At 37.0% G+C, this 18,860-nt stretch overlaps 1 protein-coding gene across 1 annotated transcript; it reads left to right on the top strand.

Annotated features, from left to right (window-relative positions):
* Positions 1 to 1,285: 1,285 nt before the first annotated feature.
* LOC123873950 (pre-mRNA-splicing regulator female-lethal(2)D) lies at positions 1,286 to 17,061 on the top strand. Its single transcript, XM_045919065.1, has 5 exons — positions 1,286 to 1,440; positions 1,564 to 1,788; positions 5,566 to 5,690; positions 15,037 to 15,364; positions 16,061 to 17,061. Exons 2-5 carry the CDS (start codon positions 1,599 to 1,601, stop codon positions 16,318 to 16,320), a joined length of 903 nt encoding a protein of 300 aa, XP_045775021.1. The 5' UTR covers positions 1,286 to 1,440; positions 1,564 to 1,598; the 3' UTR covers positions 16,321 to 17,061.
* Positions 17,062 to 18,860: the final 1,799 nt, after the last annotated feature.

Here is an 18,860-nt window from a genome sequence, read left to right as displayed (position 1 = left end):
CCTACGGACTACCCGTGAAACTGTGTATTGCCTTCGCCAGCTTTCTTGATGGACGCAACACCAAAGTCGCTGTTGACTGCTTTTGACCATCGATGCTGGCGTCCCACAGGGCTCAGTATATCACTCACACTATTCATCCTGCATATCAATGACATGTTGCATGACAGCAACATCCATTGCTATACGGATGACAGTACTGGTGACGCCCTCCACAAAGGTCATGCACAACTTTCTCGCACAGTGCTGAAGACTTGGATGGCTGAAGGAGAGCGCCATAGAAACTTGCATAATATGTAAAGTGTCAGAATGGGGCATACCGAACCGAGTGCAATTTAACCTGTCAAAGACAAAGGTTTATACATTCACCACCAAGAAGAACTCCTTCACAACATCTCTTTTCTTTCAGAGCACTCCCCTCACCCCTTCAAACAGTATTGGGATTCTTGGAGTCTACATTTCGTGCGAGGCCCAAGAGCGAGGAGCACTGATAGAATAGAATAGGTAGGTATACTGTACTGTACTGTAATAAGTAAGTATTATAGACACTTAGGTACTGTTTGGCACAGCTGCAGCTGTTTGTCGTTTGGTATCAAGATTCAAAAACTGGCCTAGGCTCTTGCAAAGTTACATTCTTTATAGACAAAACATCGTCGAACATATATTTTTATATCGCTGCTTTGTTATATTCTATCAAGATCTAGTAAACTAGTCAACGGAATAGGAACGGCGCTACATTCTATCGAAATTCAAATTCCATTTGTGGTTCTATTTTCCGTACATGCAGAATTTGAAATATTATCAAAGTAATGAATCAAGGAAAAAAGCTGAATCAGGGAATCTTGATAAAATGTGGCGCCACCTATCGGCGTAGGATCTACAGTAGGATAATGTAATGTAATAACAATCAAAAGTGCATTTTTTAATTCTAAATTTTAAAATGTTTTCTAAATGACCAAACAATGTTGACCGTTTTGTTTTGTAACTCCTATAATCCTTCATCAGAGGTAACTCCCATGGACCAACCTCTATGGTAACCACAGACCAATAACATATAGGATGGTAACTCCTGTTGTTCTTGTGCTCTTAAACTCAGCTCTGGATTCTAGCATAGTATTAAATTAATTCTGTTTCACAGAGTAGATTAGGACTAGAGCTCATAAAAGACGGAAATTGGACTATTGGACTATTTGAGGAAACGGTTGGCTCGCCTGTGTTCTCTTTACTCTTTGCTTTGATATTCTGTGCTTATTTGTCAATTGTCTATATCTATTATCTATGTTGTCATGTTGTCTATGCTCAGGCTACGTGATAAGATGGCGTCTTGAAAGTTAAAAAGCTTGCATTCCTAAAATAATTCTTTGTGATTGTTCAAAGTGTGTAAATAGACCTAAATAACATAGTTTGACATATAAATACTTTACAGTAATAATAGTTAAACATGTGAGTAAAGCATAGTTATTGTTGAATTCCATAAAGCTGCGTCATTGTTGCAGGTTTCTGATAACGGCGGCAGATAACAGAAAAACAACATTTCTAGCTTTAACTTGAACCGTTTACTTGCAGTCGAGAGAGCCTCTTATCGTATTAGTGGGAAGGCAATGTCCGAGGAGTCGGAACGCCACGGGGAGTCGGCGAGTGACGCCTCGGGCGGCGGCGCTGCGAGCGTGGCGCGGGTGGTACTGACCTCTCCCCAGCTCGACGCGGCGACCGCGGAGTCGCTTCGCGCCGCATGGAGAACCCAGGACTCTTACATTGACCACCTCGAAACTTTGAACAAACAGTTGGAAGGTATTTACGAAAACGTTACATCGGCTTGGTAGTGACGGTCGGTGACCGACCCGCGTGCTGATTACGTGCAAAGTTACATTTTAGTTACTCTATATCGACAATGCTTTAACTAAATTTAGTGATACTATTATAATAATGAGGAGTAACGTGATGTTGAATTGTTAGTTGTAAAGAATTGTGGTACGGGTGTATTTAGGTGTTTAGTTTAATATGAATAAGAAAGAAATGTGTAAAGCTGTGTAAGAACGGTGCAATTAGTGGAGTGAAGTGAATACGTCATGTGGCGTTGCTACGAGCCCAGTGAATCTCCAAGTGATCTTGGAGTTGTGTTCAGTGCCATTACAAAGCTTTCAATGATAGTGCAGGAAAAGAAAGCTGGTTCTTCCATCATTTGTCTACAAAACAAAGTAAATATCTTGCTTACTTTCATATTATAATGTAAGTTATGTATTGTATTTTGTACATCCTTTCTATCATGAAATATCACAAAATTAAATAATTTTATAACATCTAATTGAAAGAATGTATGAAATTAGTTTATAAAACTTTTAGTATAAGTTTACAATCTCTCTGAAAAAAAGCTTTATCAATATTTATTTAACTGAGGTATGTGGTATGCAACTATTGTAAATATTCTTCAAACTTTTAACAACAACATTGATATAAAATATATGTTCTATGCAATTAATAAATAATTTAGTGATTTAAGTAATTGACACATAAGAAACAATATTAGGTTACTACTTAACTAGCTAATTTCTTTACTTTTTCGCACTTTGTTTGAAACAATCATGTATGTTGACAGTACTGTGTTAGCAACCTTAACACAAGTGCCAACAACAATTGCACAAGGTTTCATTTCTTTTGGATGAATTATTTGTGTTACACATAAGTAATAAACAGATAGACGTTAATTTTTATGTAATTTTATTGTATATCAATAAAATCACAAATTTATGTCTGGTTTAGTTAATTTATCATAAGAAATCAATAAACTATTTAGATGTATCATGTATTGTATATAAACTATTATTATTAACAGTTTTGTTTACAACAAATCAAAGTAAGCACAACTGTACAGTTGGTGTTAACTCAACTGTACATAAAACAAATAAAAAAAATTGGCAACAACATTGTAAAAACAATGGCATATTTTATTGTACGTCCAAAGGGACTTATTGATTTTAAAAGAAGATTTACAAAGACAAGTTTACTGATTTAGTAATACCACTACAATCTACTTGCACCAAATTTAACAAAATTTAACTTAAACACACTTGTTAAATGACATGCTTAAGTTAGATTTTTCCACATCTATCGTTTCCTTGACAATCTTACCATTTTGCCAATAAATTAACTTGGTCAGAAAGTGACAATTTCAAAATCTAAATCAGATTAATTAGTTTGGTGCAAGTGGGCCTTTTAACTGACCATATTTTATATCAATGTTAATATTATAACAATATTTTTAATAAAGCATGTCTTATATTACTAACATACAAAATAGCCTAAACACATGAATCAAAACCTTATTATATTTATTAAGTAGGACTCATCTATATTAATTATTGATAATGAAAGTCCCTTTTATAAGTCAATAGCAGGGACATTGAGAAAAATCCCAATTTGTACACATTGTTGCATTATTGTTTATGGGACCCATTGGCAACAATTTATGGGGGTTTTGGACACTGGAGCTTTTTGTATAAAATAATTAAGTAAACATTCAGAAGAATAAGTACCAATTGAAGAATTTGCTATTGTATAGTCTGATTTCCTAATCTAAAATAATACTCCATAAAATATTTCTTATTATTAAGGTTCTATACCCAATGGGTGCTCTGCTGTCAGTCTGTCTGTGGGCTTATATCTCATGAACTGTAATAGGTAGAGAGTTAAAATTTTCAGTGTGTATCAGCAATAGAATCGCTATAACAACAATTAAAAAGAGTTAATTCTTGTACATATATCATAGAGCCTGTCATGTGCAAGTTAGATTCACGCATGACTGGTTTTTTAATTTAAAATTAAATAAGTAAATAATAATATTTTGTTTCTAAGTAGATAGATATAGATTCTGATCCATGTGTTTAGTTGGTGATTTTCAGAAACTTAATTTTAAGTTGCTTATGATAAATTATTATACTCATCAATTTCATCTACTTACGAATATAAATTGATGATGATACATTTAAAAAAATTTTGAAGTCAAAAAGTTTTAGTTGTAGCTAGTTACAATGGAAAAAATAATCCAAAATAAGTAGATACAAAATATTATTTCTTATAAAGTATTCTATAAGCAGGTCAGCAAATAATATTTAAATGTACTTGATCTCTCTCCAGTGTTCCTTCACATTACTGAAGGTTGTGCTCCTGGTAAGATCCCAGCTTGGAGCGGCTATAAACATACTTTATAGCTGTTATAGAAACTTACAATAGCTTATTATCTTATAGTTCAAAAACATTCTACAAAATAATATAATGTAGTGGGAATAAAACCAGATGCATAAATTATTATCTATACTAATATTACAAAGAAGTTTGGATGGAGGAGGTAATCTCTGAAACTGTGTATCCAATTTCAAAATTCACTGATAGCTACATTATCTCCTGCCCGGCTAGCATGGGCAGTAGATAAAAATTACATCCCCTATCATATCCACTGATTTGTATGACATCAGTGGATATGATCGGAGGATATAATTTTTATCTACTGCCTATGCTAGCCGGGCTGGAATGTTATCTATCTCTACACAGTATACAACTTGAAACTATACTGTATTAATTCATTACATATTGTATAGTTTCAAGTTAATATTTCCCATATAACTTAATGTATATTCATTACTTATTTTTCATTTAAATAAGAAACATTGAAAATGTACTCTTCCGATACATCAGGAAACTATGTATTTATTACAAATTAATTTTATATTGTAATTGTTTAGTTAAGGTATTGTCGATTTTAAATATTGTACATTAGAAAATAAGCTGTTTCAATTCTGGTTTGAAGCATTCTTTTCTTGTGTACATCTAAGACAAAATGCAATATTTATCTACTCTATAGTTTTCACTCTGTTCATCTTTTTCTAGATAACATGTGGGTATGTAAGTAACTTGGTAAATTTGCATTTCATTGTCTTCATAAGGACTAAGCAATATTTATAAAAACTAAAAAAGTCAGTCAATGAAGAAGGTAATAAGGCCCACATATTGTGGACTGTATCATATTATTTGAATTAATCAAGTCATAATATAATAATTTTATATAGGCATGAGAAAGGTATTTTATATTAAGTAATAAGTAATTCAATTCAATTCAATGATTTATTCAATAAAATGTAGGTACAATATGTTGAATTAATGTCTGATGAGCCTTATACATTTTACCACTATAGCTGGTGTTTGAATATTACCTTAAATTAAATTAAATACAATAAAAGTCAAGATTAATAGTTAGTGTAAGCTAATGCCTATATTTTTGAATTCACCTATTTTGATCACCTATAAAAATGTTAATCATAAACCTTGTGAGATGTCATATTATTATAGTATTCATAAATAACTTCAAAAAAATTGAAAAATTGAAGAATTTGTTTTATAGTAAATTAGAGAGCCTATTACAGCTTAAACTAGACATACACATTAGATTTATTCTTTATGATATAGTGCTTCAAAGTGTGAATCTTTTTACTCAATTTCTTTTTCACTGACAGAAACTATAACTGAAAGGTATTTTAATAAAACTCTAACAAGTTTGAATATGTATCTGTTTAGGAAGCTTGGAAAAGGCGAAAGAGATAGAGGACAGGATAAAGCAACAGTACACAGAATCACAACACAGAGAGAAAATCCTCGTTCGAAGGCTGGCAGCCAAGGAACAGGAGATTCAAGATTATGTAGTAAGTTCTTTAGTTTTTTGCTTATATTTTCAGCTATATATGTATACTAGTGTTTTGCTCGGTGCGCGAGCTGCTAAAGCAGCTCACGTGACGTGGTAAGGTTAACTTTATTATATAAAACCAAATTGATTTATTAAGATACATAATTCACCCCAAAAACCCCCATAAAATGACAGACATTTCTATTTTTTGTAGAAAATGTAAGTCCGCCATCTTGGATTTGAAAATAAATGTCATTATCAAAATCAGCACCCTGGAAAACCCTGAAAATGAAATCCATATTATCTTTTGTAGATTAGGATAATAATTTAGTGGGGTGCGTGGGTGCGCGGACCACTAAAGTGGTCCGCGAGCATGCAGAGTTTGTTCCACCTAGTAGACCTTCGGACCCTGATCATCTTTTGCCACGAAACCAATCTTCCATCTTTTATAGCCTCCGAGATAGACACCGACGAAATTTGTACGGCGGCCATCTTGTTTTTCCAAAATTTTCCTCTTTTTCTATTAATCGTTTACTACATTCTTCAAAGATTGCGAGTTTCAACGAAATCGGTTGGAAAACAAAAGAGTTGCAAAAATCATATAGGCCGCCATCTTGTTTTTCTGAAATGTCATAATTTTCCCCTACTCATATCGCGCATCCGAACATATCTGCCATACATCAATGTATCGTTTTCCGTCTCTTTCTAGGAGAATGAGACATTCATAATCGCCATACAAAATGTATGGAAAAATAAATTCCGCCATTTTGAATTTTTTTTCTATTCATCGAGTAGACCTTCGGATCCTGATTCTCTTTTGCCAAGAAACCACACTTCCATCTTTTATACCCTCCGAGCTGGACACCGGCGAAATTTGTATGGCGGCCATCTTTTCTTCGCCATTTTGAATTTTTTTTCAGCTTTTTGGCAATTGGATGACGTCATGAATGACATTTGCTCGAGCACCCCCCACCTATCTTCAATACCTTAAGCGGGCCCTCCACCCGTCTCCGAAACCCTCAATCATCAGCTCTCTCCATAATTTTGGCTTACTAACTTTTTGTTTTCTATACGACACCATCAGTGAAAAAAAAAATTTTCATACAAAATTTTACAGGAGTTTCTTAGTTGAAAATCTCGAAAATCTCCCCAAAAGTGGCAACACCGGTTACATATCTCCATACTGCCAGCCGAGATACACAATCGATTCATACATATTGACTTTCCAAAATGTTGCCAACTGCCTCAAAAACGTGATCAAAATTTCGAAAAATTAAAAAAAATACAAAATGGCCGCCAACTCTTTTCACAGAAAGATTTTACACGGTTTCATAATTTTCCTATTAACTACAGGATATACCGCTCCCGATGACGTTTCAATCTCTCCTCTCGCTCGCACCCACGCGAAAGGGGATACCGTGAAAAAGACCGTGTCGAAAATCACTTTTACTTTGATAAATTCCAGTGTTGCCAGTCTCCGGTGACAAAAATACCCAAATGTCATTTGTACGAGCAAAACACGTAATCACTCATACTTGAATTTTGCTAAAAGTGCGTATTTCGATATTTTACAATTTCCCGAAAATCTTGAAATTTCCCTAAAAATGGGGTAATTTTTTCCCACCGATCTATACCTCGAGTCTATACGTACAACCGCTTCATAGAAGCCGAATCGCTCCGATGTTGCCAACTTGAGATATTTAACTTTTAAAATTGCGTTTTTTCGTACCTCGAACAAAACGGCCGCCATGACAGCCGCCATCTTGAATTTATAAAAACCATTCCCGTTCCGTCAAAATTCAGGATAATCGTAAACGAAACCAGAAAAAAATTATTAGTTTCAATTTCCCGTTTCGGATCTGTGGCGCCGCGGTTCGGGGTCGAAAAATGAAAATTTTCAAAACGCTGCGGCTCGGCCGCCATCTTGTTTTTTCAATTTTTTCTACATTTTCTGTTAACCGTTTACTACATTCTTTAATAGTTGCGAGTTTGAACGGAGTCCCTTAAAAAACAAAGGAGCTGCAAAAATCACGACGGCCGCCATCTTGTTTTTCTAAAATGTCATAATTTTTCCCCAGAGGGTTTCCGAATCCGAACACATCTCCCCTACATCACTATATCATTTTCCGTCTCTTTCTAGGAGAACAATTATGTCAATGAGTCAGTGAGTGGTAATCGAGCTATATATAGTATAACTAGTGTTTTGCTCGGTGCGCGAGCTGCTAAAGCAGCTCGCGTGACGTGGTTAGGTTAACTTTATTATATAAAACCAAATTTATTTATTAAGATACACAATTCACCCCGAAAAACCCATAAAATGACACCCATTTCTATTTTTTCTAAAAAATGTAAGTACGCCATCTTGGATTTGAAAATGAATGTCATAATCAAAATCAGCACCCTAGAAAACCCTGAAAACGACCTTCATATTATTATTTTTAAAAACAGAGTAGTTGAGGATAATAATTTAGTAGGGTGCGTGGGTGCGCGGACCACTAAAGTGGTCCGCGAGCATACAGAAATTGTTTCACAATTAGACCTTCAGATCCTGATCATCTTTTGCCAAGAAACCACTCTTCCATCTTTTATAGCCTCCGAGATATACACCGACGAAATTTGTACGGCGGCCATCTTGTTTTTCTAAAATTTTCCATTTTTTTTATTAATCGTTTACTACATTCTTCAAAGATTGCGAGTTTCAGCGAAATCGGTTGGAAAACAAAAGAGTTGCAAAAATCATATAGGCCGCCATCTTGTTTTTCTGAAATGTCATAATTTTCCCCTACTCATATCGCGCATCCAAACATATCTCCCATACATCAATGTATCGTTTTCTGTCTCTTTCTAGGAGAATGAGGCATTCAATATTCGCCATACAAAATGTATGGAAAATTAAATTCCGCCATTTTGATTTTTTTTTCTGTTCATCGAGTAGACCTTCGGATCCTGATCCTCTTTTGCCAAGAAACCACACTTCCATTTTTGATACCCTCCGAGCTGGAGACCGGCAAAATTTGTATGGCGGCGATTTTTTCTTCGCCATTTTGAATTTTTTTTCAGCTTTTTGGCAATTGGATGACGTCATGAATGACATTTGGTCGAGCACCCCCCACCTATCTTCAATACCTTGAGCGGACCCTTCACCCGTCTCCGACATCCTCGATCATCAGCTATTTCCAAATTTTTCCTCGATTTTTTTTTTGTTTTCTATACGAAACCATCAGTAAGAAAAAAAAATTCATACAAAATTTTACAGGAGGAGTTTTTGGGGAGAATCTCGAAAATCTCCCCAAATGTGGCAACACTGTTTACATATTTTGATACTGCTGGTTGAGTCACACAATCGATTGATATATGTCGACTTTCCAAAATGTTGCCAACTGCCTCAAAAACGTGGTCAAAATTTCGAAAAATAAAAAAAAATACAAAATGGCCGCCAACTCGTTTCACAGAAAGATTTTACACGGTTTCATAATTTTCCTATTAACTACAGGATATACCGCGCCCGATGACGTTTCAATCTTTCCTCTCGCTCGCACCCACGCGAAAGGGGATACCGTGAAAAAGACCGTGTCGAAAATCACTTTTACTTTGATAAATTCCAGTGTTGCCAGTCTCCGGCAACAAAAATACCCAAATGTCATTTATACGAGCAAAACACGTAATCGCTCATACTCGGATTTTTCAAAAAGCCCGTATTTCGATTTTTTACAATTTCCCGAAAATCTTGAAATTTCCCCAAAAAATGGGGTAATTTTTTTCCTCCAATCTATACCTCGAGCCTATACGTACAATCGCTTGATAGAAGCCGAATCGCTCCGATGTTGCCAACTTTAAGATATTTAACTTTTAAAATTGCGTTTTTTCATACCTCTAACATAACGGCCGCCATGACAGCCGCCATCTTGAATTTTTAAAAATCACTCCCATTCTGTCAAAATACAGGATAATTGTGGGCGAAACACGAAAAAATAATTATCCTCGACTACCCCGTCTCGGATCTGTGGCGCCGCGGTTTGGGGTCGAAAAATCAAAATTTTCAAAACGCTGCGGCTCGGCCGCCATCTTGTTTTTCCAATTTTTTCTACATTTTCTATTAACCGTTTACTACTTTCTTCAAAGTTTGCAAAATTCAACGAAATCGGTTGGAAAACAACGGAGGTGCAAAAATCACGTCGGCCGCCATCTTGTTTTTCCGAAATGTCATAATTTTTCCCCAGAGGGTTCCCGAAACCGAACACAACTCCCCTACATCACTATATCATTTTCCTTCTCTTTCTAGGAGAACAATTATGTCAATGAGTCAGTCAGTGAGTGGTAATCGAGCTATATATAGTATAACTAGTTTTTGCTCGGTGCGCGAGCTGCTAAAGCAGCTCACGTGACGTGGTAAGGTTAACTTTATTATATAAAACCAAATTGATTTATTAAGATACATAATTCACCCCGAAAACCCCCATAAAATGACAGGCATTTCTATCTTTTGTAGAAAATGTAAGTCCGCCATCTTGGATTTGAAAATAAATGTCATTATCAAAATCAGCACCCTGGAAAACCCTGAAAACGATATCCATATTATTTTTTTGTAAATTAGGATAATAATTTAGTAGGGTGCGTGGGTGCGCGGACCACTAAAGTGGTCCGCGAGCATGCAGAGTTTGTTTCACCGAGTAGACCTTCGGACCCTGATCATCTTTTGCCAAGAAACCACTCTTCCATCTTTTATAGCCTCCGAGATAGACACCTACGAAATTTGTACGGCGGCCATCTTGTTTTTCCAAAATTTTCCACTTTTTCTATTAATCGTTTACTACATTCTTCAAAGATTGCGAGTTTCAACGAAATCGGTTGGAAAACAAAAGAGTTGCAAAAATCATATAGGCCGCCATCTTGTTTTTCTGAAATGTCATAATTTTTCCCTACTCATATTGCGCACCAAAACATATCTCCCCTACATTATCGTATCGTTATCCGTCTCTTTCTAGGAGAATGAGGCATTCAATATTCGCCATACAAAATGTATGGAAAAATAAATTCCGCCATTTTGATTTTTTTTTCTATTCATCGAGTAAACCTTTGGATCCTGATCCTCTTTTGCCAAGAAACCGCACCTCCATCTTTTATACCCTCCGAGCTGGACGCCGGCGAAATTTGTATGGCGGCCATCTTTTCTTCGCCATTTTGAATTTTTTTTCAGCTTTTTGGCAATTGGATGATGTCATGAATGACATTTGGTCGAGCACCCCCCACCTATCTTCAATACCTTGAGCGGACCCTTCACCCGTCTCCGACATCCTCGATCATCAGCTATTTCCAAATTTTTCCTCGATTTTTTTTTTGTTTTCTATACGAAACCATCAGTGGAAAAAAAAATTTCATACAAAATTTTACAGGAGGAGTTTTTGGGGAGAATCTCGAAAATCTCCCCAAATGTGGCAACACTGTTTACATATTTCGATACTGCTGGTTGAGTCACACAATCGATTCATACATACTGACTTTCCAAAATGTTGCCAACTGCCTCAAAAACGTGGTCAAAATTTCGAAAAATAAAAAAAAATACAAAATGGCCGCCAACTCGTTTCACAGAAAGATTTTACACGGTTTCATAATTTTCCTATTAACTACAGGATATACCGCGCCCGATGACGTTTCAATCTTTCCTCTCGCTCGCACCCACGCGAAAGGGGATACCGTGAAAAAGACCGTGTCGAAAATCACTTTTACTTTGATAAATTCCAGTGTTGCCAGTCTCCGGCAACAAAAATACCCAAATGTCATTTGTACGAGCAAAACACGTAATCGCTCATACTCGGATTTTTCAAAAAGCCCGTATTTCGATTTTTTACAATTTCCCGAAAATCTTGAAATTTCCCTGAAAAATGGGGTAATTTTTTTCCTCCAATCTATACCTCGAGCCTATACGTACAATCGCTTCATAGAAGCCGAATCGCTCCGATGTTGCCAACTTTGAGATATTTAACTTTTAAAATTGCGTTTTTTCATACCTCTAACATAACGGCCGCCATGACAGCCGCCATCTTGAATTTTTAAAAATCACTCCCATTCTGTCAAAATACAGGATAATTGTGGGCGAAACACGAAAAAATAATTATCCTCGACTACCCCGTCTCGGATCTGTGGCGCCGCGGTTCGGGGTCGAAAAATCAAAATTTTCAAAACGCTGCGGCTCGGCCGCCATCTTGTTTTTCCAATTTTTTCTACATTTTCTATTAACCGTTTACTACTTTCTTCAAAGTTTGCAAAATTCAACGAAATCGGTTGGAAAACAACGGAGGTGCAAAAATCACATCGGCCGCCATCTTGTTTTTCTGAAATGTCATAATTTTTCCCCAGAGGGTTCCCGAATCCAAACACAACTCCCCTACATCATTATATCATTTTCCGTCTCTTTCTAGGAGAACAATTATGTCAATGAGTCAGTGAGTCAGTGAGTGGTAATCGAGCTATATATAGTATAACTAGTGTTTCGCTCGGTGCGCGAGCTGCTAAAGCAGCTCGCGTGACGTGGTTAGGTTTTACTATATTGTATTAAACAGAATTTATTTATTAAGATACGCAATTCACTCTGCAATACCTATAAAACGACACCCATATCAGATTTTTTCTTAAAAGTGCATGTTCGCCATCTTGAATTTGAAAAGGAATGTCGTTATCAAAACCAGCACCCTGGAAAACTCTAAAAACGACATCCATATCATTTTTTGTAAATACGGGGTAGTCGAGGTTAATAAAGTAGGGTGCGTGGGTGCGCGGACCACTAAAGTGGTCCGCGAGCATGCAGAGTTTGTTTCACCGAGTAGACCTTCGGATCCTGATCATCTTTTGCCAAGAAACCACTCTTCCATCTTTTATAGCCTCCGAGATAGACACCGACGAAATTTGTACGGCGGCCATCTTGTTTTTTTCAAAATTTTCCACTTTTTCTATTAATCGTTTACTACATTCTTCAAAGATTGCGAGTTTCAGCGAAATCGGTTGGAAAACAATAGAGTTGCAAAAATCACGTCGGTCGCCATCTTGTTTTTCTGAAATGTCATAATTTTTCCCTACTCGCCTCCCCCACCCGAACACATCTCCCCTACATTATTGTATCGTTTTCCGGCTCTTTCTAGGAGAATGAGACATTCAATATTCGCCATACATTTTCTATGGGAAAAAAAAATCCGCCATTTTGATTTTTTTTTCTAATTATCGAGTAGACCTTCAGATCCTGATCATCTTCTTCCCAGAAACCACACTTCCATCTTTTATACCCTCCGAGCTGGACACCGGCGAAATTTGTATGGCGGCCATCTTTTCTTCGCCATTTTGAAATTTTTTTCAGCTTTTTGGCAATTGGATGATGTCATGAATGACATTTGCTCGAGCACCCCCCACCTATCCTCAATACCTTAAGCGGGCCCTTCACCCGTCTCCGATATCCTCAATCATCAGCTCTCTCCATAATTTTGGCTTACTAAGTTTTTGTTTTCTATACGACACCATCAGTGAAAAAAAAATTTTTCATACAAAATTTTACAGGAGTTTCTTAGTTGAAAATCTCGAAAATCTCCCCAAAAGTGGCAACACCGGTTGCATATCTTCATACTGCCAGCCGAGATACACAATCGATTCATACATTCTGACTTTCCAAAATGTTGCCAACTGCCTCAAAAACGTGATCAAAATTTCGAAAAGTAAAGAAAAATACAAAATGGCCGCCAACTCGTTTCACAGAAAGATTTTACACGGTTTCATAATTTTCCTATTAACTACAGGATATACCGCTTCCGATGACGTTTCAATCTTTCCTCTCGCTCGCACCCACGCGAAAGGGGATACCGTGAAAAAGACTGTGTCGAAAATCACTTTTACTTTGATAAATTCCAGTGTTGCCAGTCTCCGGCGACAAAAATACCCAAATGTCATTTGTACGAGCAAAACACATAATCGCTCATACTCGTATTTTGCGAAAAGTCCGTATTTCGATTTTTTACAATTTCCCGAAAATCTTGAAATTTCCCTAAAAATGGGGTAATTTTTTTCCTCCAATCTATACCTCGAGCCTATACGTATAATCGCTTGATAGAAGCCGAATCGCTCCGATGTTGCCAACTTTGAGATATTTAACTTTTAAAATTGCGTTTTTTCGTACCTCGAACAAAACGGCCGCCATGACAGCCGCCATCTTGAATTTTTAAAAACCACTCCCGTTCTGTCAAAATACAGGATAATCATGGGCGAAACAAAAAAAAATAATTATCCTCGATCACTCCGTATCGGATCTGTGGCGCCGCGGTTCGGGGTCGAAAAATCAAAAATTTTAAAACGCTACGGCTCGGCCGCCATCTTGTTTTTCCAATTTTTTTCACATATTCTCTTAACCGTTTACTACATTCTTTGATAATTGCGAGTTTGAACGGAGTCCCTTAAAAAACAAAGGAGCTGCAAAAATCACATCGGCCGCCATCTTGTTTTTCCGAAATGTCATAATTTTTCCCCAGAGGGTTTTGGAAACCAAACACAACTCCCCTACATCACTATATCATTTTCCGTCTCCTTCTAGGAGAACAATTATGTCAATGAGTCAGTGAGTGGTAATCGAGCTATATATAGTATAATAGTATGTTATTAACTGGTCTACTTCTTCCGGGATAAAAAGGTCTACTTTTTATCCCGGAAAATCAAAGAGTTCCTACAGGATTAAAAAAAAATGAAATCCACACGGGCGAAGCCGCAGGTATCCTCTAGCAAAATATAAATCAAAATCATGAAAAAGAGTGAGATATTGTTTTTATCTGTAGTTAATAATGCAAATAGAGCTAGACTTGAGCATAGTGAGCATAATTTTTATGATTTACTGATAGTGGTAGATCCACAGTAATCTATACTAATAAATAATATTGAAGTGTCTGTCTGTAATTTCGAAATAACTACCTCATATTAAGCTCATATGGTTATTTGAACGATACCATAACTGAATCATCCGGTTTTAAAATTTTTGTCTGTCTGTCTGTCTGTCTGTTTGAAAAGGCTAATCTTCGGAACGGCTGAACCGATTTTGACGGGATTTTCACAGACAAATAGAGGATTGACCAGGGCGTAACATAGGCTACTTTTTTAACCAACTTTCAAAAAGGGAGTTATGTTTTTCTACCTACGTACACTGAAATATCCGAGATTTCTGAACCGATTTGCGTAATTTTTTTTTAATCGATAGAAAAACTTTGCGACATTGTCCTGAGAAATCAAAAGTTCCCATGGGATTTTTAGAAACCTAAATCCACGCGGGCGAAGCTGCGGGCATCAGCTAGTAGTCAAATAAAGTTACATCACTAATATTAACCAACTTTATGTTTCAGAGTCAAATAACTGAATTAAAATCATCACACGCGAGTCTCAACGGCAGACCGTCTCTATTGGACCCTGCGGTGAACATGCTAATACTCAGGTTGAAGCAGGAGTTAACTTCAACTAAAGCTAGGTTAGAAGAAACACAAAACGAACTCGCGGCGTGGAAGTTCACGCCCGATTCAAATACAGGGAAGAAGCTGATGGCCAAATGCAGGCTCCTGCATCAGGAGAATGAGGAGTTAGGCCGGATGACGTCGAGCGGCCGGATAGCGAAGCTCGAGGGCGATCTGGCCTTACAAAAGAGTTTTAGCGAAGAAGTAAAAAAGTCACAATCAGGTGTGTGTGTTTATATTACTTATTTAGTACTAGAGGATGCCCATGCCTTTGTTTGCGTGGATTTCGATTTTTTTAAATCCCGTAGGAACTCTTTGATTTTCCGGGATAAAAAGTAGCCTATGTCCTTCCCCGGGATGTATCTCATGTCTACCTAATTTCATTAAAATCGGTTCAGCGGTTGGGCCGTGAAAACGTAGCAGACAGACACACTTTCGCATTTATAATATTAAGTATGGATACTGGTTTCAGTTGTAAAAGCTGAGGAGTTTTGACAAGGGGTCATCTCAACTTAGCCATTTGTGGTATGAACTATGAGCCTTTAGTCAGATCGCGTCCTCATGTTCGGCAGTTTCTCGCTGCCTACATGACCAGGCTGTATTATTGCGCGGGCATTGGAGTTTTATGTGAAAACCTTAGTTTTCATTCTGCTCTCTAGGTGGAGTTAATATATAATTTACAAGTACAGTGCAGGAAATATTGTACATCAAACTTAAGAAAGAGATTTCGGCTTCGTAGACTCTGTCACTCATACCACTACAATATTTTCTGCGAGGCAATATAATGTTTATTTAGAGAGTGAGGCAGTATAAAAGCTGGAACACTTAAGAGGTTCTTGGAGACATGTTTATTTCTTATATAAATTCAAAATACACCATTTTTAAACACAAATATACAAACCCATTTATAACATTCCAGAACTGGATGAATTCCTGCAGGAACTAGACGAAGATGTGGAGGGGATGCAGAGTACAGTGCTATTCCTACAGCAGGAATTGCGAGCTTCAACTGCTACAGTGAACGGCAACCGGGTGTCCTCACCCGCAGACAAACGGACTTATTCAGGCAGTGAGTGTAGCGACACACCCGTGGGCAAAAGGAGAAGGGGCTCCGTGCTTTCGTTGGACTATAACGAAGAGGAGGAACCCCTCACTGTCACGAACGGTGAGGCCGACTAGCCTTGGATTGCAGTGCACTCTTATCGCACACATTACGTTATGAACTAGTGAAAATTGTGAACTAATGTTTTCCATTCTACCCGCCTCGGGCTGTTTCGTTGACTCGAAATTTTTCCATGAATTCTTTGTGAGTGATCATCGTTTATGTAAAAAAAACGCTCCCTTGGTGTCACTCGATTACAAATGTGAAATGCTTCTGTATTAGGACATGTTGAAGTGTATTTCTATCTATGTACTCTGTTAAAGAAAAATATAAATATAGACAAGTATGTGTCATTTCCATTGACAATGAAATGGTGATGATTGTGACGACTGTGACGATATGATGAAACAATATGAGTTTGAAATAGTTTGCGTTCTATGCACAAGGTGGACCATGTGATCAGATTTAATAGTGAATTGTTTGTAATTGTTTATATTGATTGAAATATTAAGACAAACATTTAAGTTGACAATTTTATAATTTATTTATGTAAAGTGCATTATTACTTGTGATATATTAGATCCGATACGTATATATGAGCAATGAATGTTTTTGTTGGCTTATTAGGCATTTCCATGCCACAGTTAAAAATTTAGTCCATGATACATTATAGCAATAATGTTGACACCAAGCCTATTATATTTAATGAATGCAACATTTTTATTGAATTTGTGATTTTCTACAAAAATGTTTCTATTTTCAAATTACAATTAATGTATATATATAGAGCTATGTTAATAAACACATTACTATCAGTAGGTTTTGAGTATTATTTTTATAACATAATTAGATTAGTTTCAAGTCCTTATATATCAAAGTTTTACATAATATATGGGAGGCAGCGAGGCAAATGAAAAAGTTGATTCCATTCAAGCAGATCACGTTGTTTTTACTGTCCATTCTCACGAGTCATCTGTGTGTTTTGTATGAGATTTTACGTGTCACCAACGTTGATAAAGAGCGTCGAAACACTTCAGTGTTGGATGGACTCTAACTACATCGCTTGAAAGCTCAAATTTGTCAATCCATCTACTGCCAATGCAGAGCTCCAAGCGAAAATATAAAAATTGGTGGTCGGTAATCAAGGTATTAATCATTTTACTCTGACCTTGTTTCAACGCTTGAATTGTATCGACTTTGACGCTTGTAAAATCTCGTACTAAGCCTACTGGAATCAGCTGTGCTAGTAGCTAGTTTGAACTACGAATTACGATGGTCAAAAAAGTTGTAGTTATTTCCAAAGGTTACTTCATAACCATACCAACTCATCGTTTTTGTAGTTCTTTATAAGATTTAGTAAAAAAGAGTTAGAGTCTACTAGTCGCCCGGCGTAATGGCTAATGAGTAATGTCATAGGCATAGGTAACGTGTTTTTTCTCGTCCCGGACGGGACGGGAGGGTTTCTCAAATTCCTATTGGATAACGAAAACGGACGGGGCGGGACGTTCCAGTTGTCCAATAGTACTTAGTTCAAGGAATCCTGTCCCGTCCGGGACGAGAAAACACGTTACGTATGCAGTGACCTTTATACGTTTGTCACGAGATTACATACGTTACCGTTACCTAACCAGTCCACTTGCTAGAACTAGGATAGGTAGGGACCTACTTAGCTTTGATTTCGATCGTAGGTACCTAGGTATATAAGATTAATTTCAAACACGCTGCCTCCCGAATGTAAAGTATCTCAGGAGAAATACTTAGCCGATTCATTACACGTGTCTCTTCCACGCTTCCTTCACCAGTAAATTATCCAAGTGGTATCCAATATGCAACTAGAAATTATTGCTACGTACACTAGATGTCGCTAGTAAATTTTGATCATATTCTAATGGGTTCTGTAATATTTTGAGCATGAAAAACAGTTCAAAAATTCGGAAATCTGTAAGATTATGTTACAATAAGTGTAAATGAAAAATTTATAACACCCCCGACAAGTGAAGGTTACAGTAACTAGAAAAGAGCTGATAACTTTCAAACGGCTGAACCGATTTTCTTGGATTATACTAAGAACACTCGATCAAGCCGCCTTTCAAACAAAAAAAAACTAAATTAAAATCGGTTCATTAGTTTAGGAGTTTACGATGCCACAGACAGATACGCATCTACACACGTCAAACTTATAACACCCCTCTTTTTGGGTCGGGGGTTAAAAACTATTTAAATGAGTCATAAAGATTAAAAAGAAATACAAGTAATGAGTTAAGTTATGCATTTATAACGGGTTTATTCAATAAAGACCGGTCGAAGCGACCAGCTCCGGCTGATGACCCTTTGGAAATCTAACCTGCGCAACTGGTCTCTCGTTTATCGATACAGGAAATTCTCAACCTGATGATATTCCGCGAAAACAGGATAGTGGACTTTCGTACCTATTGCCACGTGTGACGTGCGGCGTGCCAGCCCCGTTGCAAGGATAAAGCGAGTGACTAAAATAAGCTGATGACGAGTGACGACTTGCCTTGCATAAAACACGCTGGGATCTAATGTGGACGCCTCGGGTTCGATTCCCAGCAGGAATATTAAAAAAAAAAAACACCCATAGATCAAAACTGTTTGG

This window comes from Maniola jurtina, chromosome 17 (assembly GCF_905333055.1).
Source record: "Maniola jurtina chromosome 17, ilManJurt1.1, whole genome shotgun sequence".
NCBI lineage: Eukaryota > Metazoa > Arthropoda > Insecta > Lepidoptera > Nymphalidae > Maniola > Maniola jurtina.
Note: the sequence above shows the minus strand (reverse complement) of the source record. Positions and strands in the feature narration are given on the sequence as shown.

Bases quoted from the DNA above. Each gene is read 5' to 3' on its own strand.
- LOC123873950 (XM_045919065.1), top strand. From the start codon at position 1,599: ATGTCCGAGGAGTCGGAACGCCACGGGGAGTCGGCGAGTGACGCCTCG. The intron at 1,789-5,565 runs GTATTTACGAAA...GTATCTGTTTAG, and splicing joins TTTGAACAAACAGTTGGAAG to GAAGCTTGGAAAAGGCGAAA. The intron at 15,365-16,060 runs GTGTGTGTGTTT...ATAACATTCCAG, and splicing joins AGTAAAAAAGTCACAATCAG to AACTGGATGAATTCCTGCAG.